The 25,041-nt window shown below is 49.4% G+C and overlaps 1 protein-coding gene across 1 annotated transcript in view; it reads right to left on the bottom strand.

The window, feature by feature from the left end:
- ITGB5 (integrin subunit beta 5) overlaps window positions 1-24,628 on the bottom strand; it is a 64,231-nt gene extending 39,603 nt beyond the window's left edge. The window contains 5 exon segments of the mRNA XM_037397920.1: window positions 1,594-1,762; window positions 5,844-6,093; window positions 11,012-11,216; window positions 20,150-20,235; window positions 24,358-24,628. Of these exon segments, the coding sequence (XP_037253817.1) occupies window positions 1,594-1,762; window positions 5,844-6,093; window positions 11,012-11,216; window positions 20,150-20,235; window positions 24,358-24,463 (816 nt within the window). The 5' untranslated portion in view covers window positions 24,464-24,628.
- Between the last annotated feature and the right edge of the window lie 413 nt (window positions 24,629-25,041).

The raw sequence follows: 25,041 nt of genomic DNA, 5'->3' as shown, positions 1-25,041 counted from the left end.
CAGGCGCCGCCAAGGCAGCACCAGCTACGGTGCAGCCAGTTCTCCTGCCTTGCACACCAGTCCCGTGGGCTTGCTTTCCCACAGTCAAGCTCCAGTAATTAATTAACAGCTGTGGTTGCAGAAATTCCTCTGTCATGACCTCCCACATCATGCCAGGAGCCGTGCAAGTGCACACGCTCACCTCTGCTCACCCTTCCTGGAGGATGATCGGTTCTGAATTTAGATGGTGCCAGCACTTAAATTAATCTTCTGAATTCCAGAGGGACCAGGCTGTGCACTCAAGAATTACGCTTTGGTCCTTATGAACAGTTTCAGACTGGCACAAACGTGCAGAAAATATGCTACTGGTCTCCTGCCTTCCACCAACACTTCCAAAACAAGCCCTTGTGATGCACACCACAGTATTTCTGTACCATAGGGAAAAATTGTCCCATTTTTGCAATAACATGGTAGAAGGGACTGCAAAAAAATCCACATGGTGAATGGCACAACTGAGTTACCATCCTGAGATGTCCCTGCTCTAACCATGAGAGCCACCTCTCCAAAACTGAGAAGCACTTTATGCCCAGACAACTATTGGGAGCCGCACTGTGCTTGTGCCAACAATAATATCTCCGCCAGCTGGGAGGGGGAAGATGACTATTGGGTGGCATCAGATCCAATGGGGCAGGTTCAGTCCTGCCGAAAGCACGAAGCTTAAATGAAGCCAGCTCAGGCGAGGGATCTGATTTCCCACAAGCCTGCATCCCATCACTCCTGCAGACAATGCCTGTCTCCCAGCTCCCAAAATCCAGACTCAGAAAAAAACACACCCAACCAAAAGGGCTACACAAGACTGGAGCAAACAAAAACCACACTGTATGTCAAGAGGGGAAAAAGCAACAGGAGCCATCCCTAGCAAACAGGGAAGCTCAGCCACATGGCACAGGGGCACGAACACTTCCATCCCTGACACATGAAGGGTTAATGAGCAACCCACCTACTTGTTCCAGAAAAATCTCCAAGCAAATATCTCCAAAACCATTAAGTATGTGGCTAACATGGCACCAAGCTAATGAACTCTGTCTTTAATTACTGCTAACAGCTCCAGTTTTGCTGACAAAGAGGGAGAGCAGGCTATCAGCGCAATGAGGCAGGATCATCCAGCCCCACACACAGAGGGGGCAGGTACAAGTAACAGGAACCAGCTCCAACCCCCAGCATGTGTCAACTGCTGCAAGATGCATTTGACACACACTTAAGAAACACATCAACCTGCTGCACACAGGTGTACATGAACCTTAATGGATTTTGTCCCGAGTGCTCAGGGATCGGCACCTACAAGTCTGCGTGATGAAAGCTCAGCCCTACATTTGCAAAACCTCAGTTTTTACCCCTTTAACCATTTTTTCTTTGCCTGATCATATACAAAAGCACATGAGAACAATAGCCCCTACATTTCAAGGCATTTTTCATGGTTTCTGCAAGAAAAAAAATGAGTAGTTGCTTCCAAGAAATGGCATACTGAAGCTTTATCCTGGTCCAAGAACGGAGCAGAAGAAACCTCCTCCTCTTTTGCTTTGCTTTAAAAGCCCAGAAATCAGAGTGACTCACCTTGCACACAGCAGCCTGCAAAATCGCATCGAAACCACCCTCTGGAGCATCTCGGTTGCGGGAAACCTTCTGTTTCTGAACTTCTTCATTGAAACGGTCGACTTTATCCGTTAGGGACAAGAGGTGGCGGAAGCCAAAGGATGGGACACAGCTGGGGAACAGCTTGTAACTGCAGGAGGAACAGAGGGGTGGGTGGTCAGCTGGGAGGAACCATGCCAGCAGCCAAGAGCTGCAGAAGCTCCTAGCTCTACCAGATTGATCTCCAAACTTCTGTTCAGAGTGATGACATACTTCATAGAATCGCAGAATCATTTAGGTTGGAAAAGACTTTTAAGATCATCAAGTCCAGCTGTTAACCCAGGGCTGCCAAGTCCATCACTAAACCATGTCCCTAAGCACCGCATCTACGTGTTTTTTAAACACCTCTGGGGCCGGTGACTCCACCACCTCCCTGGGCAGCCTGTCCTAGTGCTTAACCACCCTTTCAGTGAAGAAATTTTTCCTAATCTCCAATCTAAACCTCTCCTGGTGCAACTTGAGGCCATTTCCTCTTGTTCTATTGCTTGTTATCTTGGAGAAGAGACCTACCCCCACCTGCCTACAACCCCCTTTCAGGTACTGTAGAGAGCAGTAAGATCCCCCCGGCGTCGCCTCCTCTCCAAGCTAAACAACCCCAGTTCCCTCAGCTGCTCCTCATAAGACTTTTGCTCCAGACCCTTCACCACCTTCATGTTTTGAACACTTCAATTTCTGGCTATTTATCTACAAAACTAAAGTTGAGGCCCCTTTTTTATTTTTTTGCTCTCCACCCGCATGGGTTTTGAGCAGCTGAAGTTTCCAGAGATCTCACCAGGACTGAACATCTCTCCACGTGAAGTTTGAGCAGACACACCAAGCACCAGCCTGCCCTGGGCCATGCAGCTTTGCATTTTCAGCACCTGTAAAGCTGTTTTCACACTGGGAATCCACAGTGCAGGATGCGACCCACCGCGATGCAAAGGGTGCGTTTTGCCAGAGCATCCCTCCCCAGCAGCCCGGGAGGGCGGTGTGAGCCATGTCCCACACCTGCAGACCCAGCAGGCTGGTGTCAACAGGTACCACACAGAAGCATCACTGCCAAGAGCTACTTTTCCCCTATTTTTCAGTACCTATTTTCACTCTGTCATCCAGGTTTCTTGGCAGTATGGGCCACCCTGCACCCACTGCACATGATCAGGCACCTGGCAACTGCCCAACGCGATGCGTTAATAACTAACACCAGCTCATGCATCCTCCCACTCTCCCTGCAAGTGGGTGAGCAAACACCATCTCTGCTTTCCAGAGCATTGCTGGAGCAGAAAGGTAGCAGGGGCACCCTAAGGCAGAGAAATGCCTCGGCAGGCTACTAGGAAAACTTCTTTCTTTGTACCCAGCTATCAGGAGGCAGCTTTGGTGCTCAACACGTGGCCAGGAAAGCTCAGCAGAGCAGCTCCTGTGGTGTGGGAAATCAGCAAGTGTGTGCAGGGGAGAGGGATGAGAAGGGTTAAGAAGAAAATGTGCTTAAAAAGGAGTTGGCCTGGCACTAATTCACTCTTATCTTCAAAGATAAAGCCCGGAGAACAATTAAAGGCCTCTGCTGACACATGACCTACTATGGGTAAGTTATAAGAGGCTTTTTACACAAAGGAGTATTTAAGATTTACCACCGCTGGGAACTCAAATCCCTCACAAGAGACCCCACTGCAGGGATTTCCACCCGCACAGCCAAACACACCCCTAGCCCCGCTGGCAGTTAGAGCCATCCCTTGCCATCAGCCCCACGTTCAGACTTGCATCCCACCCACACCTAGGGCCAAGGCAAGGATTTGTGATGTCTGAAACCTCCGCGCTTAACCCACAGGATACATCTGGGTGCTCGGTTTGCCAGAGCCCCGATGCAGAAAGAAAACACTGACACACTACAGGGTCTCACCTCCCATGCAGATGTATGATTTAACCCTTTTTTGTTTGTTTTACTCTCCAGGTTTGCTGGCAGAATCTGTAGGCAGCAGCAGGGCAGACAGCAGGTACGTGACACAAGGGCACACAGCAGCACAGGTGGGCTATCTCAGGCTGTAACTTCCACAAGTGGTATCACAGATAGATGTTCAGTCAAACCCTCTGCCTTCTTTATCTTTTTAAATTTAGGATTTGTTCCCTTCATATTATCTCTCTTGAATGACACCAAGCCCTGGCTCGCCAGGAAGTCCCAGCCAGGAGCAGGGGCAAGCAGCAAGCTGGAGTGAGATGGAGGAGGCACAAGGGATCCCACCCAGATCCCACATGAAAACAGGGCTGCACCCCACCCAGACCTGCAGAATAGCCATCACTATGAAGAGGAGGAGGAAAGGAAAGAGGGAGCCTGGACTGGGGGCAAAACACACCCACTTGCAGCTCATGTTTACTTGCAGCTTCTCGTAAATGGGAGCAGGCCACTGGACAGAGTCTGCTTTGTCACCAGAAATAGCTGCAAACAAAACCACACCTGACAACCCACCTCACTACCACATCAGCAAGCCACTTGGCAGCAGCGACAGCCCGCTCACAGAGAGGGCAGGGGAAGGCGATGCCACCAGAGAACAACTGGGAGCCAGCACCCCTGGTCTGGATGAGGAGGAGACAGATGGCAACTAGAAAGGAGCACCCGGCAGATGAATTGCCTTGGGCTATCCTTCCTAAATGGTTTCCCCAAGACCAGGCTTACTTAATGCAACCCATAAACAGAAAAGCAATCACCTGAGTAAACCCAAAAGAACATGCAGATAGCCTGATCACAGTGGGAAAAGCTGAGGTGACAGCTCTGGATGCCCTTTAAGAAAGGGCACTGGCAGTTTCAGGCATGCCTTGCTGCAGAGCTGTCCAGCTCCATCCTCTCCTCCTCTTCCACCCCTCCCCTCCTGCATATTTCACTCAGCAAAAGCCCAAAAGCCACATCACTTCAATTAGATCACACACCGGCCAAACAAAGTTTCTGAGACTTCCCCAGCTGGAGCAAAACCCTGTCCCCTGCCCCCAAGAAACATGGTGTTAGTGATGGAGGGCTGAGGGTAACAGACGTCACTGAGAGCATCCATCTGAAGCCATGCCAGATTTCTGGGGAAAAGAGCTATAAAGAGTGTGGTATACGGTGCTATGGTGGCAAAGCCACCTCCCTGGCCCAGTCAGCATAGTCCCTTTTGGCTATGCTTTATGGCCAAAATGTGAGTTTTCAGTGTTAAAAACCATTTGACTTTCCTCTCTGGACAGAACTGGTGAAAGGAGAATACAGATAATTTTGTCTGGTCAATGGGCAATGAGATGCCAAATGCTTGGTCAATGCCAAAAGCTGGCCTACAAACTCAGAGTTGATGTAAGGTCTCTTTATCTGTCCCATATGGAAAAAGCTCACAGAGTTTGGCATCCACTCGTGCAGTGCTCTTACAATGTAAGTATCCACGAACGGCTCAAAAGTGCGAACCTTACTGCCCTTACATGACTAGAAAGCACCCCAACGATGGATGAGGTGAAGATGGGGACCATCAAGGAAAGTGTCATCAATGACATTCTCCTGTTCTCCCACTGTTGCTGTATCCATCTTTTCATGCCAACATTCAAACCCATCTGAGCCTAGACACCCTCCACTACACCCAGTTTCACTCTGGCATAATCCCTAATTGCATGGAATTGATCCCGGCTCCGGTGGTTAAAAGGCAAACAAAAAGACTCCGATATCAGCACCAAGCAAACCACATCGTCTGTGCATTTTGCAGCTGCCAGTTTGCCACAAATCTCACTTTGCCCAAACACTTCTGTTGGGAAGGACTTACATTGCCTTGGTCACCCCATCTATAACATGGAGACAAAGAGCTTGATTGATTTACTCAAGGACAAACTATGACTCAGAGCTAGGATCAGAAATCAGGAATTTCTGGCTCTGGCTTTTTTTTAAAGCCAGTATAAAAGCCTGCTCTGCCTGCATCCTCTTCAGGTACTTCAAAATAGCTTCAGCCTCCCGATACAACAGTTTCCCATCTCTAGATGCAGAGATCTCCCAATAGACACTGCAAAATTGGAAGTTGTCCTATTTTTAATCACTCTGGAGCATCACAGTGATAGCCACAGCTAATCAGCATTCCCAAAAGCCGAGGCTTACGTGAGGTTCATTAATTAAAGCAAGATTGGGAAGAGAAGACTGCATCCAAAGCTCTGAGCAAACCCAGGGCTTGTCCCTTCAGGGCACACCTACCACTTACCCAATGCAGGGATTGTTTTGGTATCTTGGTGCCGTGTAGGAGAAAGGAGAAATGTTTTTGTCCACGAAAGAGCCAAACCCCAGACGGAAATTGCTAGTGAGCTTTCGCATCTCTTCAGCCAGCTTTGTCCCCAGATTGCGAATATTATCTAGGTCGTCGTTCATGGACAGGGAGAGATCCATCAGGTAGTAGAGGTCCACGGGATAGTCCTCCACTTGCCGAACCTGAACTCGGAAGGAGGTCTGGTCACCTGCACACACACAAGAGTTGACAGCGGTGAAAAGGAAACTCCTAGCACACATAACATCCAGACCACATGCTTTTTTCTTCCTCTTGCAGAGCAGACAGGTCACTTGCAAAAGAAGAGGGTGAAAGGAATAAGCTTAGGAGACTAACAGGAAAGCAGGTAACGACTTTGGGTCCTCTTAAGCTACGTGGTGGACTGGCTGGCAAGAAAAAGACACACCATGGCTCTATTTTACTTTGGAAATATGGGAAAGAGTCTTTCCATCTCAGCTGACAGAACATCTAAAGGGAAACACACAAAAAATGCTGCTGCCCTCGACTGTGTACAGTCCAGGGGTGTTTTCCTAGAAAACTGTAAAGAAAAGCAAGCAGTGAACCTCAAATGGATGTTTCATGGACTACTGAAAGAGGGACCCTGTACATACTTGCTTGGGTATGTCCTCCAAACAATGCAGTCCAAGAAGTCCTGCACAAAAAAGAGAAGGAGGTGGAGTAAGAGAAGGAAGAGTGTCAGGAGAAGACAGTCAGCATGAGATGAATGCAAGATATCCTCGAAGCTGTTCAGGGAAGTCAAGTTCAAGCAGACACAGAAGAAATACATTTGAAAAGGACCTCTCCCCAAAAAAAGAGCTGTGCCACCATGATTCTGAAGAAAGCAGGGCAAAAGGAAGGTGAATTGGAAAAAGAAGGTTGTTAGGGTCACCCGGGGAAGCAGTGAGACAGAGATGAAGCTTCCTGAAGCGATGAACACAAGGGAAGGAGCTGACAGGGCTGAAACACAGGCAGTGCAGACGTGAAGAAGCAGCTTTTCCCCTGACCTTGCCCCTTGCCAAACCGCTTTCACCGAGATGCCCCCCAGCAGGAATGCTGGGAGGAGAGGCCACCACTGGCACTGCCCCCACCTTGAAAAAGGTGAAGCCACTTCAAAGCAAACACAGCTCCATACCAGATGGACCTCAGTGGAGCCAGGGAGGAGGTGGCAAATGTTCATGTTATGCTTTGCTGAGAGAAGGGTTTAAACGGAGACCCAGACTCCAGCACTCTCAGGCCCCAGGCTGGTTTGGAGATCCCATGTCCCCAGCTGCCACTTCAGCCCCTCTTCCAGCTCAGTGGGGTCTCAGACCCAGGGACTTGCCTACTCTCAAGACCAAGCTTCCCCTCCTGCCCACCCCTCCCAGCTCTCCAGGGCCGAGACTGAACTTTGGGCATTGGCAAGTTCTGCAGAACACTGGTGGCTTCCCCTCTTCCTCCCCAGAAATGAAACGCACATTTTTTTAGTATTGTGAAAACATTCCCCTAGCCCTTTTATTGTTCTCCTCATTGTGCGCAGCAGCACAGCTGCTCCCACTTACTTCCAGCTCAACAACACGCAGCAGCATCCCAGAACTGCCGTGCTGGCAAGACACAGCACGGCGGGGCTTTGCCACCGACACCCCCTCCCAGCCCTCTGCAGCAGCTGCTTCAGCCCAGCAGCTCAGTGAAGGAGCTGGGGTCCCAGCACCCAGGGGGATGCACAGAAAAGTCAGAGCCTGCCTCTTTTGCAAACAAAACTGTCAAGGGTTTAGACCTGGGTCTGCCCTTTGCTCCACCAGTTCTCTCTGCACCTCAGCCAGCTCAATGCTGGGGTACCAGAGGAGTCGGCTACAGCTCCTAAACCAAGACCTTCCCTCTTTTTAATGATTTCCCTGCATGAGGGTCGCTTCCAAGCCAGGGCCCCTTTTCTTGCAGGCAATTGTGCCCTGCTGCAGTCTGCTACAACCCCTCCTGGCAAAGGCAGAGCTGCGAGGCACCACGCGCAAGCACGCAGATGTAGGTATTGCCCAGGTATCAGCTGTTGGAAGAGGAAACTTGTCATAAATGTCCCTCCTTATCCTCCCTGGCTTTCTTTCCCAGCAGCAGCAGGGCTTTCCTGGCATGGCGCTGAGACGCGGGGTGCAGCAGGATGGAATGCAGCACTGGCTCTACAGTAAGCAAAGCTACAGAGGCGGCCCAACCAAACCAGGGGCCCTGGCACCGTACCTAGCACACGTTTGGTGGGGGAACATCATTCACACAGTGCGAAACCTGTTAGCGCTGCCTGCAGGGTAACAAACCGTGAGGGCAAGCCTGACTAAGTCAGCGCTGCAAGAATGTGTTTAACTCCTGGAAAATTCATTCCCATGCCTATTCTTTTCATTCCTACATATTTTTCTTACTGGAATGCTGAACCCTTTCAGAAAAAGAGGATGCGTCCTTCTGCATTTCCCAACATTTCCATTCCCAAAACACTGTTCTTCTTGAGCAGGTCTTAAGATGGGAAATCCTATGCCCAGAAGGGTATTTGGGATGCTATGATCAAACCTTCTTTGAATAGCTACAAATTTATTAGTCCCTGGGAAGCACCAAAAATAACAGGATCCTGGGTCTGGTTGTTCTTTCATTCCTAACTGCACAGATCGATTATCTCAGAAAAGAATTTGCTATGTACGTAGATTTAGGTGCAAAAAGGTTCATTATTCTCTGTGCACAGTATTACTGTCACACTTCTAGTGGATAATCCAGCCCACTCCTTCCCAACGTACTGTCACCACCATCCCCTCCTCAGGGCTTTTACTGAAAAGTTTTAAACTCAGAACTGAATTCAGAAATATTTCTTGGATACTGTCACACAGAGGCAGTGCAGAAACTGTAAAAACTTCTTTTGGCCAATTTAAGAACATGAACTCGACAATCACACTTATCCAAGAAAAGCTCTTTTTGCTGCTTGGTGAGGCTTATGGCTTGATGGGCAACACATCTTGCATCTATTCATTTTCTTCATTCCTTTTACACTACTCATATTTTTCATTTAACCAGGACACACTGCTTTATAGCTGGACCCAAGATTAAAAAATAATATTATAAAAACTAAATGCTCAATCTGAAAGCTACCCTGTAAAGACATGAATTTAAGGCCTTTGGAAATTAGCTGTGGGCATAGAGATTTGTGGATGTGACTTCTGCCACAGGACGATTAGATCAAACTGCCTGGGTGGGAACGGCAAACAATTGACAATTCCCTCCCTTCTGCTTCTGCTTAGCGGTCTAAGAATAAAAGAACGCCATTGCCACAGACTGCCGCGTGAATTCATCTTTGAAATTGTACACCCTTCATGCCCAAAATTAAATCAACATTGTCTCCTTTTTGTCTTGGGTTCACAGGGTGAAACCCATTCTCAAACTTAAGGATTAATGGGTAATTTAAACTGGGGATGGTGGTACGAGGGTTTAAGAAGCCATCAGCCCTAAGACAGAGGGCTGCCCGTCACCAAAAAAGAGCAAAAATGGGAGATACTACTACAAACATCTAGGTATGTCCCCCCTCCTGCAATGACTCTGATGCTCTACAAGGGGAGCACAGGGAGGGGACCCCCGCACTCAGTGTGGGAATCACTGCGGGGGGCCTCAGGGCGATTCCTGCAGCTCAGCCCACACCTGGAGGGCTTCTCTGCTGTCCAAGCAGAACTGAAGGTGGCCACGAGCGTGGTCCCCTGTGAGGGTTGGCAGGAACAGTACACCAGCCCCGTGCAGCCCAAAGCATCTGAGAGCACGGCCTCTGGGAAGTCGAAGGTAGATGTGCCCCACACCGTGCCGCAGACTGGAGCAGTGGGCACGTCTCTGGCTGGGAAAAACTGCCAGGGATCGGGAAAGAGGAATTTGCTGAGCACTGGGCACTGTGCATGAAGGAGGGTGTGCAGGAGGCGAGGCGTGGAGGCTGAACCAGCCCTTTCTGCCAGGAATTGCCTCAAGAAACAGGAGTAACAACAACTCCTTTTTTTTACAGGAACAAACCTGTTTCATCAGCCACATGCAGTTGCAGAAGCCCCTCATCTAGCCACGCATCCAGTAGTGACTGCCCTCAGCTATCTACTTTTAAGGCTTTGAAGCAAAATTTCTTTACATTTGAGGGTCTGACTGATGACAGCAGTCATACTGCTGAGGAAGAGTTAATTAAGAGACATGACAACTATCCATCTTGCAGAATTAAACCAAAAAGTCCTGCAGCAATGGGGAGGCTCTGGGAGAGCACTGGTAGTGTGACCACCAGCTCAAACTCCTGTTTTTCTTGGGCAAAACATCGTATTTCATTTTTCTGTATGCTCTTGAGAGCTGTCACAAAACTGTAAGCCTTAGAAACCCACACCAATTGCTTATAATGAATTGAGCTTTTATATTTGCTTCTTAACTTTGCAATAAAGAGCTTTTTTTCCCCCCTTCAGAAATATCAGCTGCCAATTTTTTGCAAGAATTCTGAACCCACATTAAAGCCTCCCCCCACCATGCAAAAACTTTTGATAACAAGCATGCTCACATGGCTCAGTCTAGCCATTCCCTTCTAATTTTTAATTAAAAGGAACAGATTGAAGAAAAGTGATGGCTCAGGGGAATGAAACAGGGATCTGGCTACAGTCCAAGGCTTGAGTCACAAGTTCAAATCTCCATCTTCTGCCTTGATCCCATGGCTCTTTTGCATACCGACAGAAAACAGATATGTGCTTTTGTTTCCAATTTATAGAAGGAGCTGTCTCAGTTTAGAGTCAAGCACTGTCAGCTTGGTGAAGGATCTGAAGCTGTTTTAACTCCTTCCATCCAGTGATTACATTTTTAAGCTGAGCAGGTTCCTTCTAAATGCATGCAAGGGTTAAGGCTAGTATTGGTAACAGTTGCAGGTGCACTTTGATTGACTTTGCACAACAGTGTCCTCTCACAGAGGACATAAACCTCAGTGCCAAACCTGTTCGTGATGCACCACCAAAGTTCACAGGCTGTGAAAGGGGCCAGAAGCCCCCTGCTTTAGTGGGCTACAAGGTCACAAGCTACAACACGCTCTTGGGACATCCCGGCCACCCTTTCTCATCCCCATGCATACCCCAGCATAAAGCTCACAGCCATCGGGGGCTCACCAGGACGAAGATTCAAGGCAACCTTCTGAGGTGTGATCTGCGTGACGTCCAGGTGGGTCTGGCCGGAGCCCTTGCTGCTCAGAGGGACATTCTTCACCACACTGATGCTGCTGCTGGGGTTTTCGATGGCTCCCGCACAACCGTTTGCAACCAGGTTCTGCAGGAAGTCGCACCGTGACGTGATGGACTTCGTGCTGCCGAACTCCTGAGGGGGTGAGGAATGGACAAAAGGGAAGGGGAAGGAGAAACGTCAGTCCCACAGCAGGGGCTTTGTTTTGACATGCTGGTGTCTGTAGCAAATAGGAGATGATAAGGAGAAGCTGGTGTAATTTCTGGTGGCCGTACTCAAAAGTAGCCTGCGCTGAACCTTGAGCCTTTCAAAGGGATCAACCAAAAAAGAAATTCTGCAAGGATTTGAAACCTGAATTTGCTCACAGATCACTGCACTTTCTGGTTTTCACCCCAGTCACAGCAGCAGCTACTCCCAGCCCTGATCTGGGCAACATGAAAGCAAGGCAAAATATTTGGGTTGCTGCCTGGACAGCCAACTGCCACCTCTTCAAGGGGAAAAAGTGAGAAGCTGTTATCTTTTGCATGTGATCACCTTAAAGGAGCTTTGCAAAAGACAGAAGAGAGGAGAAGGAGGCGGTACCAAGGGAAGCAGGACAAACCCACCAAGCCAAAGAGCCAGTCAAGATGTGAAGCCAGAGACTGAGGCTGGGTGGCTCCAAGGACCTGCACCTTCTTCCCTGGGTGAGACACCACACATCCCCACACCCGCACCGTCTGTCCCCTCTCCCTCACACCTCTGCACTGCAGGCATTGGCGTGACGCCATCACATGGGGGAACAAGTGACAGCAAGCAGTCCCTGAGGAGGGGCACAGCCGGAGCAGTTTGACTTGGGCAGGCTGTCCTGGGCAGCTTTGTGGGAGAGTAAGGGAGGTGGCAGAGCCTTCATGGGAGGTGGACAAAAGGCAGCCCATGCCCGCTGCAGGTAGCAAGGTGCAGGCAGTGGCTCAGTCCCAGAGGATGGGCTGCCACAGCAGGGAGTCTCCCAGCACCCGTCCCAAGAGCTCCAGCCCTGGATGTGAGCCCCATGCGTGGTGCACAATGCAGCCTTGTGCGGGGCAGGGCTCAGGAATGCGCACAATGCAGCCTTTTGCAAAAAGCCCATTTGTCAGAATGCCTTTTTTTTCTTTTTTTTTTTCCTCCCCAAAAGTGCCAAAGGGAGCAAGTCACATGCCCAAAACTTAGTGGTTTTTCAACAGTCAATTCCTACTTATTTCTGCATTATAACAATAGAGACAACCGCCTTCTGCTCCAGGGTTGATGGACTAAAATTACATGAAAATGAAGAGAAGACGCTCATAGCTCTGCTAGCCCCTCCTTCAGCTGTGCAGCCAAAACCCAGTGCAGGGCTGAATAAATCTCACTTTTTGCTGAAGCTCCAGCATGGCAGAGGATGGAGAGACATCAAGGAAGGAGAAGTCGTCTGACAGATCTCACTTTTGCACCCCATGGGGTGCTCTGGGGTCCCCCAAGGATAGCCTCAGGGTCCAGGGACACAGACAGAGGCTGTTTGCTGCATTTTCTCACTATGGGGTCCCAACGCTATTTGAAAAATGCAAGATTTGCATTCCAGCATTCAGCAGCGGGGTCCAGCCAAGGAGACGGCACGTTGGATGGATATGAACACAAATTTCTTGGAACACATCATGTAAACAGATCAACTTCCAGAAAGGAGGACTGGGACTATTTAAATCATCTCCAGCATGACACAATAAAAATCAGAATCCCTCACAAAACCAAAAACAACGCCCAGCCTTTCACAGCAGCACATTTAGTGCAGCCTTGGAGAAAAGTTTCTCTCAAATGTGATTTGACCTGAAGTCAGTGAAAAGCCAGAGGGGTCCAGGCACTCTCCTGGGCTGGTCCACCCAACAGCAGAGCACCTGCAAGGAAATGATGTCCTGCCTGCTCGGTACCTGGACCACAGCTCCAGGTGAGCACCTCTGCCAGCTCATTTCTGCTGCCACCTGTTAGAAAGGACACTCTTGTGCAAAAACCAACACAAGCAGCACCAGGAGTACAGCCAGGAACCTCTAAGTTATTCCCCCGGAATTAACACTGGAGAGAAGCATCCAAACAGGATGATATTTAGGGATGCTCATGCAATTTAGCCTTTATCAGGCGTTTCCAGGGTCTGCTCCAAAGCCTCTTTATGTGAACAGAAAGACTTGCCGTCAAAGGGCTTTGAATTCGGGCTTAATTTTCTGGCTGGGACTGGGGTAGCAGAACCAGAGCCAGAAGGGGCACGCAGCTCAGGGAGAGGAGGGTGGTGGCTTCCTGCCCCAGCTGCTATTATTTAGTAGTCGAGCTCCTAACACCACAAGAGACAGCTCTGGGTATGGTACTGTTTATACCAACGTTCGTCATCCCAGCACAGGATGAATACAACAGCAGCATCCGCACGCTGAAGCCAAGACAGTGCCGGCACATGGGGCAAAGAGCTCATCCCTGTGGGACCTGCCAAAGCTACTCTGGGGCAGGGTGCCCATGCATGCACAAGCCTGTCCGTTTGCATGGTGGCGAGAAACGGTTACTGCTGCAATGTGTTTTTCTGCAGCCTCTGTGACAAAAGTTCTCCAAAGGATGCCCAGGAGACTGGAGGGAAAGCCCCTACACAACTCCTTCTGACAGGAGCTGCACAGAGGTCTAAGGTCAGCAGCACCTCTGCACTTTGCACAGTTCCCAGGTCCCCTGAGCCTAACCCAGCTATTTTATCTTAAACTTTTTTAAAATGGGCCCTGAGGGCTTGCTACAGGGCAGCAATTGCTGAGCTGGAGCTCTGGTCAAATCCAGGCCTTTTCTTGTTTGGTGAAATGCCACATTACCCGGGGTGAAAGAAAATACCCCCCTTCAGGGCTGCAAACGCCCCAGGGGAGGGGAACGCAGCTCAGCACCCAGGGATGCAGGACTGACCCTTATTTCTGCTTGGGTTTCTAACGCAGGCAGGGTGTCACCGAGCAGGGGAGTGACAACAGCCTCAGGAAAGCCCCAGCAATCTCCGCAGCACCCTGCGAACAAACACCCTCATATGCACCCATAGGTCAAACCCCAAAGCTAAAACCATGGCTATCAGGTACCATCCAACTCAAGCACAAAGTTTTCTGTGACAGAAAAAAACTAGACTCCCAGATGTTAAATGAAAGGAAAAAAGGATGAGCAGATTTGAGGAGTAAAGGGTATTGCACAGGTCCAAACAATTAACGAGCAACCATGTTGAAAGGCAGACCCACACCAGCTCAGACGTGGCACACCGGTTCAAACCCCAATGCCCCCTAAGCAGTGGACATCTCACAACTAGTTAAGCAACTTGATGCCCCCAGATACCTGCCACCTGTAGAAGAATGGCTGCAGAAACATGGCCTTAGAATCTCTGAAGATCTGCACAATCCAGGCCTGGTATTAGAATAGGCCTGTAATCAGAATTGTACTGAAGTTGCTGTGCTGAAGTTAACAAGAAAGGTAGCCTTGAGCTATTCTTGAATCCTGAGACCGAGTAATTATGTTGTGCCAACAGGCCGTGGCTGTAACAGGATACAGCTGCTGGGAAAGCAGGTGTAGGGCCAAGAAAGATAGGGACCGGTATGGGAAAATAGGGAGTAACAAACTACAAGGCTGAAGCACAGCAACACAATTAGCTACATGGATAGAATGCTTATTTTAGTCACGATAATTAGGGGTGTAAGAACCGCGCGCGTTTAGAGACTACTAACCAATTATATTTCTGCTTTACAAATATGCAAGTGTACCGGTTCTATATAAGTAGTGTTAGAAACTAATAAAGTGGAGCAAGATGCATAACTCATATTAAGCGTCTTCTTGACTCCGGCAAACCCTTCTTCCAACAGCCACCCATCTGCCTGCACACCTGTTTCAGCAAGAAATGCAGCAGGTACCCCACAGCAAGCAGGAACCACCCCAAACATTGCTTAGTGCCCCAGAGAGGCATCGGTTCGGGAAGATCCCACCTAGTCCTTGTTAGCAGCACTGGCTGCTCGCAGCCCCGTGGGCACTTTGCAGTCTGGCCTCTAACTAACAAGCTCACAAAAGCAAATGCACACAAGCAGACAGAGTGAATGGAGACAACACTGTGACAATTACATGCTCATCAGTTTGACAGTTTTAAGACAAATTGCTTGGTTCATGCTATAAAAATGGAGAATAGCACTGACTGTACCTAACTGACTATATCTAACTCCCAACTAGACATGTCCCTACCATTTTTTGCTTTAATCAGTCCAGCTCTGCATTAATTCAGTCTGAAACATGCCTGCTTTCTCCACTTTAAAAAAACTGACATGTTCCCTCTAGGAACATCCTTGATTTTCTTTCTCATTCTCTAGACACACATTCCTGAGATGTGAAAGGATGGGGGGTACAAGCAACCTGCTGGGAAACAGAGGGTGCCATCCAGGAAATTTCCATCCAATTAATCAAAAACAGAAATTTCAGTTTAATTAATGTAACTTACATGCCTGTCTGCTTTGCATGTGCACACACAAATGCACCGGCATAGGTAATGCATGGACGAACACACAGTATGCACACACCTAAAAAATAAGAGAGGCCCCTGCACATCGGTAGGTTGCTCCCCAAAGCAGCAAACAGAAGACAACAGCAATGAGATGACATAATTTTTCCCTCCATACTGGTACTGTAGTCGACCGACTCAGTATTAGATCAAACTTACGCATGTACGTGGTTAATAGGTCAGTCAGTTGAAATTTGGACAAAATATGTAAATATCTATCATTGAAAACAAGAAAGAATTTGAAGAACAGAGGATGTAGTTCATCCTTGCAAATAGTTAACAAGACGTGGCCTTGGGAGAAGGAATAGACACCATAAATGTGTCAAGCTAAGAAGTAACAAGATAAGCTCAAGGAGAGCTAAATGGTTAATGAAACCAAAGAGAAAATTACTGGAACTGTGTGGGAACTATCCCAGTTAGCATACTACAAGATCCACCCTCCAACAAAGAAAGCCCCCTCCCCAGAGAATATGCCCAATGAAAAGAAAGAATACTGCCCCTTTACATGGCCCGTAAGAACCCATGAGAATTAAGTGTGACTAAACCTAGTTGTGAACAATTGTTCAAAGTATAAATGTTTATATGCAAAGCATAATAATCTATAGTAATATAATTGTTCAAAGTATAAATGTATAAAATGTTTTACGACAGACGAGCCATAAATGCTGTCTCGGCTCTGTGCAGTGTTGGCTCTTTGCACACTGGGTCACAAGCTCTGTCTGTGAGATGGCAGTGCTCCCAAACCGCCTTGCGGAGAGCATCCCCATTGCAGTCACCCCAGGTAGGCTCACAATGAACACCAGCCCCACGTGTCTATCACACCCTACCTGGCAGCTCAGAGGACAGCGCTGATGCCACTTCCAGAGCTCCCCGCTCCCCCCAGCAAGCCTGGCGAGCCCCGCTGAGCCCCAGCAACCTGATGCCATTGCAAAAAAAGACACAAGCAAGCATTCTCCACTCCCTCCCATGAAAACCAGGCTGCCGCAGCGATCACAGCAACCCCATAGGCCAGCGTGCAGTTGCCACCCAGTCTTCCACCAGCAGCGTGTCAGCAATTTCTAGTCATTTCCAGCTTCTTCTGGAGCAGCAGAATCTCCTCAGATTCAGCACGGATGGAAAGGCTGCAGCAGTCTCCATCACCCAAGAGTCACGTATTTCCCCCAGACAGCCCCATTTCAAGGTGAGCTCAGGTGGCAGTTAAGGCCACCCATCACATACCTCCTCTTTTAAGTGCCATTTAAACAGATCACCTCATTTAAGTCCTGCCTTTCCAGGTATTCTTCCACCAGCCAACAAACGCTTCCAAATTTCCAACAGCCCAAAGACTTGTGGTTAGCTCAGCAGCTCCCGGGGGCTCTGGGGCTGCCACATACCAGAAGCTGCTGTCACCAGCTCATCCATCATCACCATCTCGGATGGGAGAAAAGATACAGAACAGAAGCGGAAGAGAACAGAGGCCAATTCAAGCCAAGGGGATGTGATGCACCCTGTACTAACAGGCAGGAGGTGGTAGTCTTGAATTTGTAGTTTCTTGACTACTCAGCTGTAAGCATCTATCTATACACATGCTCTTACCCTCACAATTCAAGGCAACATAAATACAAGGAAACTTATCCCACTCGGAAAACTGTTGGGACGGGGCTCCTTGTATCCACAGAATTGCTTTCACATACTCCTAACCCCTAGCTGCAGTCCCTGAGCGCTCGAGACTTTCTGCTCCTATACAGTCACATGCAGCCTGGATCTGGGAGTGCAAAGGGTGATGGAGGAGGATGCAAAACTGCAGGAGGTCACATGTGACCATCTCTGGGAAACGGCATGGCTTTCCTGCCCAAACTGCTCCTCTCCCACAGCCGAAGGGTCCCTCACAGCATCAGCACCGCTGGGCACCCAGGGGGACAAAGAACAAACAGGTATGATGGCACTGTCAAGAGATGTTATTCCCCAAAGGGAGGAATATTATGTATGAGAAGGTATATGTACACCGGAAGACAAAATAAAAAATATATATAGTGTATATATACTATATATATTATAGGCCTATCTACATTTCCTGTATATATAACATACACACATAATATGTATGCTTCTAGACTTCTACTATATATACACTTCCTAACAAAATTATTAATTGTTGCCTACAAAGATGGCATCAGCTGGCCCAATTTGCTCCCAAACCTGTAAAGTAAATGCAAAGGGAGCAGAAAATACATGCTATTAAGCTGATTTGTGTTTCTACCACAACGTAACCAGCATCTGTGGAAAACACTCCAGTATCTTAGCCCAGATACTTCTTTCTTAAACAGCCCAGATACCTTACTACTTAAACAGAAGCAGAGCTACAGAATTTGACTGGCATATAAAACTCCCATGTAACACAGACAATGAATGACAGCTAATGGAAATAGCTAAGGAAAACAGACTAAAAGCAATTTAGTAAGTGCACCTGACGAGGCTGCAGCAGAGGGAAGGGAAATAAGGTGGTAAAATGACTATGCAAAGAAAGTAGATATTGAGAGTTTATCATATAACTTTAAAACTTTAAAAAGTCAAAAACCTCTCAATATTTTTCATAGTCCCATTACCTCACCTGATGATCTCAGTTAAAAAGGGATAATTAGAGTTTCAAACAGTAAATTCTAGAAAAAAAACCACCACCAAACACCACTAGAATTAGAATAAGAACTTATTAAGTTCTAGCATGCAGCATGTAATGGGGACAGCCACTTTTAAACACGCAGCTCTTGGCACAAAACACCTTGAAATGTATCTTTAAATAGCTGCTGCAGGCTAAAGGTCAGGAAGTATTCCAGCACTTCCTTGTAAACACCCATCTTCCTTCTTGTCCCCCCCATTCCATTTAGGAATTTTTTTTTTTTTTTTTTTTGTAACTCTCCTGTTTGCAAGATAAAGAGTCAGGCTGCCAGTCCCATGGGCTGCCATACAATTAGTGGTCACAGTGACCACCAGATAAATGTTTCCACTAGCAGCATTTTGCAAAAAGCTGGGTTTTGATGCCAAGAATTAAAAAAGACAAACAAAAAAAAATCAAGCTATTGGGTACCCATAGCTTAATAGTTAGCATTGCTGGATCCAGTCTCACCACCACATTAGCTGGCTGGAAGAGGAGCTCTTACAGCTGTTTACAAGATGTCTCAGAAGTGGGATCTATTGCTTTACTCTTTCCCTTCTGCACACCATTTGCCTTGCTGGAAAAAAAACAACCATGAAAGCTATTACGCTGTCAGGTAGCATGGTGTTAGTAGCGTTAGGAGGTTTTCTTTGGAGAGCTGCAGCTGTGCTTACAAGTGAAAATCCAGTAAAACAGACCTGGAAAGCCAGAGGCTGGGGTATCTCCTGAGACCCAACCAAACTGAGGGGCTTGGGAGCCCCCCTTGCCCCATGTCCATCTCCATGCCCATCTCTGCCCTGAGGGGCTGCGGCCGGCCAGGCAGGGCTGGCAGGAGGAGGGACAGGAGCAGCAGAGAGGCACGTGGGTAGCACCTGCATCCTCAGCTCAGAATCACTGCCTGTAGCTAGAAGTGTGTGCTCAACTCCACAGCTTGCCTCCCCCGAAACAGGACTGGGACAGCCACCCTAGAGGAAAAATGGTTAGCAGGGAATCGGAGAGCATCACTCCTGGCCACGTCCATTGAAATGTTCAAGATCATCCACTGCTCTGGGGTTTCTCACAGCCCAACACTGGTTCCTGGCACAGCAGCTGTGCCTGCAAGTAGGCAGGGTCTTTCCCTGCATCTGTAAGCATCCCTATTTCCCTCTTAAGCACTTGAGACAGATGCAGGCACTACGCAGACAACAGCTATCTGTCTATTAGACATTATAAGGTCTTTTACACATCTTGTTCTCTAGAAATTGTAAGTGTATGTGATAAGATGGATACTTGGATAGAGAGACAGATGTTTTCAATTTCTCACAAACTAAAGAGGCTCAATTACATTACAGGTGAGCATCTTCAGCACCAACATAAGGATGCATTTGCATTTCGAAGCACACAGTTAAGCTGCGTAACTTATTGCCATGGCATGGCTCAGATGCCAGAAGCATGGGTTGCCCCTCAAAATGACACAATGGATTCAGAAAGGAGAATTAATCTTTGTTACAGACAAAGCGCCTGTGCCATGCCAGGCCACACAACAAGGGACATGTAGCAGGACACCAGCGGGGGCTCTGGGGCTTTTTAGGGAGAGGGCATTCAAAGCAAGGCTCCCTGCAACACAGAGCCCATGCAGGGACCAAGCACCCACCAAAAACAAGAAGGTAATTGAAGGGACAGAGGAACCAAAGGAACAGTGGTGCTCTGTTGAGGATGTGCAGGGGCCAGCAGGGTCAGAGACTTATTTCCTACAGTGTCAAAGAGCTGAGGAGTTGCATACACCTAAAATAAGCTCAGCATGGAGCACCCACTGCCCTCACCCACCCTTTCTGGCACAGGACGGTGTCAGGAACAGTTGATGTGGGGCATCAGCTCCCTTCCTGCATTACACAAAGCATGCAAGGCAAACGCGGTCAGCCCACCTACCTCCTTGGAGCACCAGGCACACTTGGGATGGATGAGGAGACACTCTTCGCAGGACGTGGCGCTTCCACTGGTGCACAGATTGAGACCTTCAAGAGAGAACAACAGAGAGCAGGGTGGGCTGAATGGTTACAGCACTCCAAAACAGTGTTCAGGGGGTTTCTGAGACACAGTATGTTTAGTGTAAAGAGTAAGTTCAAACAAGAGCAAAAAATCTCCCAGGAGCTTAAAAGGCAGGAGAAGGCATAAATCTCTCTTCACCTGTAAGGAGAGCTTGTTTTCTTTTCTTCCCCCAAGAAAAATTAAAGGGACAGAAACTTGTGTTGGGGAGCTGAGAACTTCTAAAATATAACTCTGGTGATTTTTCTTTCTTCTTTTTCAATGGTTTCTGGTTAATCAGAGTTCAGCTGTTTGTCTTCCTAATGAAATAATTCCATCACTAAGGACAGAAGGCAATAGCTGTTTGACCAGCCTGAAATACGGAGGTGGTTGCCCAACACCACCAACACACCACCCCCCCTCAAGATGTTGACTTTTACAGTCAGACTAGGCACATCATCTCAATTTTTCCAGCTGAATAGGGGGCGGAGGGGGGAGGGCCCTGCCCAAAATTTTCATCTTAAAGCAGCCTTGGAAGATACTCATCTCCCCCTTCCACACAAGTGATCTCCATAGTGGACTCCTGTTAGAGTAAATTACTTTTATTTTATTACAAGAGTCATTTCCACAGGATATCCAGGTTAAGCCAGGCAGCATGTTTGCACTGGGGCATGTCCAGGGCTGGCCGGGGTGGAAGGCACCACGCTGCAGCCGAGGGCTCTCCCTGTCCGTGACATCGGCAAGGGCTCTGTGGCCACCAAGGCAGCAGCAGCCAGGGCAGCAGCGATGCTCTTTGCTCCTGGACTGCTGGTGTCCAGCAGCACAAGGGGTGCCGAGCACGTTTCGCTTGCAAATTCCACAGTTTGGGCTTTGGGCTTTAAAAATAAAGCAGAACCACACGAGCTAAACCGAAGCTAACATCAATGGTATCGGCTTTGAATGCAGCAGCTTGTTTAAGCATGCCTGTGGCTATGATCGTGCCCTTGGATACCACCAGTGCCCCAGCTCCCCCGGCTGTGGCTATTAACTTCTATTGTCAATAACTGATTAAACAAATCTTCAGCCGAGGATTCAGCACAGAGGCTGCACACTCCAAACGAAACGCCTCAGGCTCGGACTCAGAATCTGCTATTTTTTCCAACCCAAATATCAATAAAAGCATTGTCAGGCCTCTATTTTCAGCCAGTTGCATCTGCAGATATCATTGCACCACACTGCTGCTGGCTATAGTCAGCAGATAGCACAGACTTGCCAGTGGCTGCTGAAGAGCCACACTGAGTTTTCTCTGGTCCTAAGAACTTTCTGCCCTAAGAGCTTTGGAAATGGGATTTTTGCTGTATCCCATGTGAATATTGCACAAAGAAATGAAAAGCGCTGGCTCCTGGGTCACTTCCGTATAGGGTCGGGATGCGAGCACAGGAAGCAGTGAATAAAGCTGGACAGCTGGAGGAAAACTTAGCGTGCCCTAGGCTAAAAGCAAAAAGGGGGTGGTAGGTCCTGTCAGTAGTTCTCAGTCACTACCGAGGCATGACTGTATCAGAGCCCTGCACTGAAGGGCCTCTGCTGCCCACAAGGTGGTTAACTCTAACCCGGGAGCACGAAGCCCTGGACTTTCTCTATGGCTCTCATTCAGACAGGCTCCTTGGGCTCATTCATACCGAACAAGAGCCCTCTTTGGGGTTTGGTGTTCGGTTTTTTTGGGTTTTTTTTCCTGGCTGTTACCACATACCCAGGCATTTCATTCCTTGTTCACATCCAGAAGTAACATTCCAGCTCCTAAATATTGCAAAAGCTCAAAACATAAATAGATAACATAAAGTAAAACGTAACTTATTCCACTGAGTTATAATTTGCACAGAGATTAACACTTGCATTTCCAAACCCTACAACACAGCCCAAAGCCTCTCCTCGAGAGCTGTTGCTCTGGCAGTGGTGTGCAAGGTAACACAGCAAAAATAATGGGCTTTATAAAGCAGACACTTGCATTCATAGCTTGGCTACCCGGCCCTGGCTGTCCCACAGCTTTACTTGCCCATCCATATTGAAACAGGATAATATTTACCTCCTTTCCCAACTGCTGGATTTTTGAGAGTCTACTTACTAACGGTAATATCTGAAGGAAAACCAAGGTCTCCTCCTTCCATCAGGTGCCATGCCCAAAGCAGCCCACACTGCTGAGGCCTGGCCACAGGGTGTCATTCCCACTGGTGGCAGCTTTTGGAGTTTCCAAGTATGCTTTTCTTTCCACTTCGGAGCAACACCAAACCGTTTCCAGCATTGTTGTGAAAACAGAGCTTTGTGAGCCCTCTGATTTTGAACTGAAACCCAAGCTTTTTGAGTTGGAGTAAAAACACACAGGATTTTCCAGATGCAAGTCTTTGCTGTGCCTGATTCAGCACAGTCTTTCCTGAATTGGGCAAAGGAAGGACCTGAAGATGCTCATGCTAGTCCAGATCCTTCCAGATGCTGAGGCAAGTCACCCAGTGAAAACGGAAGAAACTCGGTCTGCTCCTTTCATTTAATGAAACCACTCCTGAACATCAACTAAACTTCTTATAATGGGGAAAATTCCATCCAGGATCTAGTGGGGATTACTCTGGAGGAAAATAATCCACCACCTCAGACCACAGGGCTCCACACCACACATCTGGTCCTTCACACTTGCCACTGAGTCCTAAGCCCTGCACCATGTTTCATTTTGCAGAGCAGCATCCAGCAGCACAAAAAGCATCTCCAAATGGCATCCTTCCCTTGGACTGAGCCACAGGAGAGCCCCAAAAAGCAGAGGAAGACCGTGCATCCCACTAGACAGCTCAGATTTTATAACATCAGACTGATGTAGAGCAAGATAGGAAACTCTCATGAAAGTTACTCAACAAAATTACTCATAAAGATGCTCTAAGCAATCAGACCTTATTCCAAACCAGTTCTGCAAGAAATCCTAGTTTGGGCAGCTCCTCAGACTGAGATGAATGTACTGGCCTGCTTGGGGGGAAGAAAAAAAAAAACCAACAACCAACTACAATCCAAAAAAAAAGTGATGTATTTTATACAGCTAAGTGTGAAAAAAGGTCATTTTATTTATGCTTGCAACAAGCATTCCAACAGCCTCACCCTGGTCATGGCCTGCTGCACTACTGAATCACCAATTCTAAGGACCAGATCCACAAAATACATAAATAAAAAAGCTAAACAAACCTCTTCTGAGATTTTGCAGTCACGTGCCGCAGCACTCTGATGAGCCTCTTGTTAGAAAACACATTAAAACATGAAGCACTAAGTACCATAACAGGGGACTTGGGCACTTGGTGTGCTCCCTTCGGATAAAAAAGTTTCCCCAAGTGCTCAGAGAGGAGAGAAACCCCATTTCCAGTAGTACTGGAGCAGAGTCACAAAACTGCAACGAGTGTGCCCAGCAGCTGTGAGAGCATCCCCACTGGGGACACGGGCTGCTCGCGGGGCGCAGCACGAATGGGGGGGGGAACGGGGCAAGGTGGGCGCGGGGGAACGGGGCAAGGTGGGATCGGTCTCTGGCAGGGCGAACGCCTGGGGCTTTTACACTGCTGCACCGCAATCAATTAATACACATTAATAATCAATTAATACACATTGCTCAGACAAACCTCCCCGGGAAGTGCTTTTCCCTGAACAGAAGCGGTTATAGCTGGCTCCATTACAGTATATATAGAGAGAGGTGTATAGATAGCTGTTCCATGCTTTTTACGGCGAAGGTGTAACGCCCCGCACCGCAAAGCCCGGGGATGCGGTCCGTGCCCGCAGCGCTGCCGGAGGGCGGCCGTCCCCCACACCCGCGGCCGGGGGGACGCGGGCTGGGACCCCCGGCACGGCTCGGGGACGGCACGGGGCGGGAGCGGGAAGCGCAGGGAGCCCGGGCCGCCGGGGCAGGGGGCGGCGGGGGGCGCACAGGCAGCCCGGCGCGGCGGGCGGCGGGGGGAGATGGGAGCGGGGCCGAGGCGGCCGGGAGCGGGGCGCAGAGCGGGGGGGAACCGGCCATGGCAGCGAAGGCGCAGCGCCGCGGGTCGGGGGGACAGCCCGCCTTCCGGGGCGGCGTTCGCAGGGCCCGGGGCGGCGGGGAGCGGAGCGGCCCTTACCTCTGCCGGGCTGCAGCGGGGCGGCCAGGAGGAGGAGGCGGAGGAGGAGAACCGGGGGGGGCCGGCGGGCGGCGGCGGGGGCCGACAGCCCCCCTCGGCGGGGCATGATGCGGGCGGCCGGGGCGGCCGGGCAGCCCTTCCCGGCCGGGCCCTCCCCGCCGCCTTTTGTGCGGCCGCGGCGGCGGCGGCGGAGGAGGAGGCGGGGGCGGTGCCGCGGAGCTGCCCCGGGGGCGGCGGGACGGGACGGGACGGGACGGGACGGGACGGGACGGGTGCTGCCGGTGCGGCCGCGTGTGTGCCCCGCTCCGGGGTGCGCGGCCGCCTCCCCGCCCCGCCGCGCAGGGAGGCGTAACCCCGGCCCCCGCGGGCGCGGAGCGGGCACCGGCGGGCACGGCCTGGCCCACGCACGCGTGTGGGCGCGTGTGCACGGGGACGCGGGCACACATGGGCACAGGCTGCATCTGCACACCCGCTCGCACTCGTGCACACTCGCACACAGGCGTACATGCACGCCCGCGTGTCCATGCCCATGCCACACGTGTGCATGCACGCACACTTCATACATGCACTCGCATACACCCACCCGCATACGCGCACCTGCATGCACAGACCTGCACACAGACGCATGCATGTGTGCACACGCATGTGCGTACCTTTCACAGACACACAGATGCACGTACACGG

The sequence above is a fragment of the Falco rusticolus genome, chromosome 8 (genome assembly GCF_015220075.1).
Source record: "Falco rusticolus isolate bFalRus1 chromosome 8, bFalRus1.pri, whole genome shotgun sequence".
NCBI classification, from domain to species: domain Eukaryota; kingdom Metazoa; phylum Chordata; class Aves; order Falconiformes; family Falconidae; genus Falco; species Falco rusticolus.
This window is presented reverse-complemented; position numbering and strand designations above follow the sequence as displayed.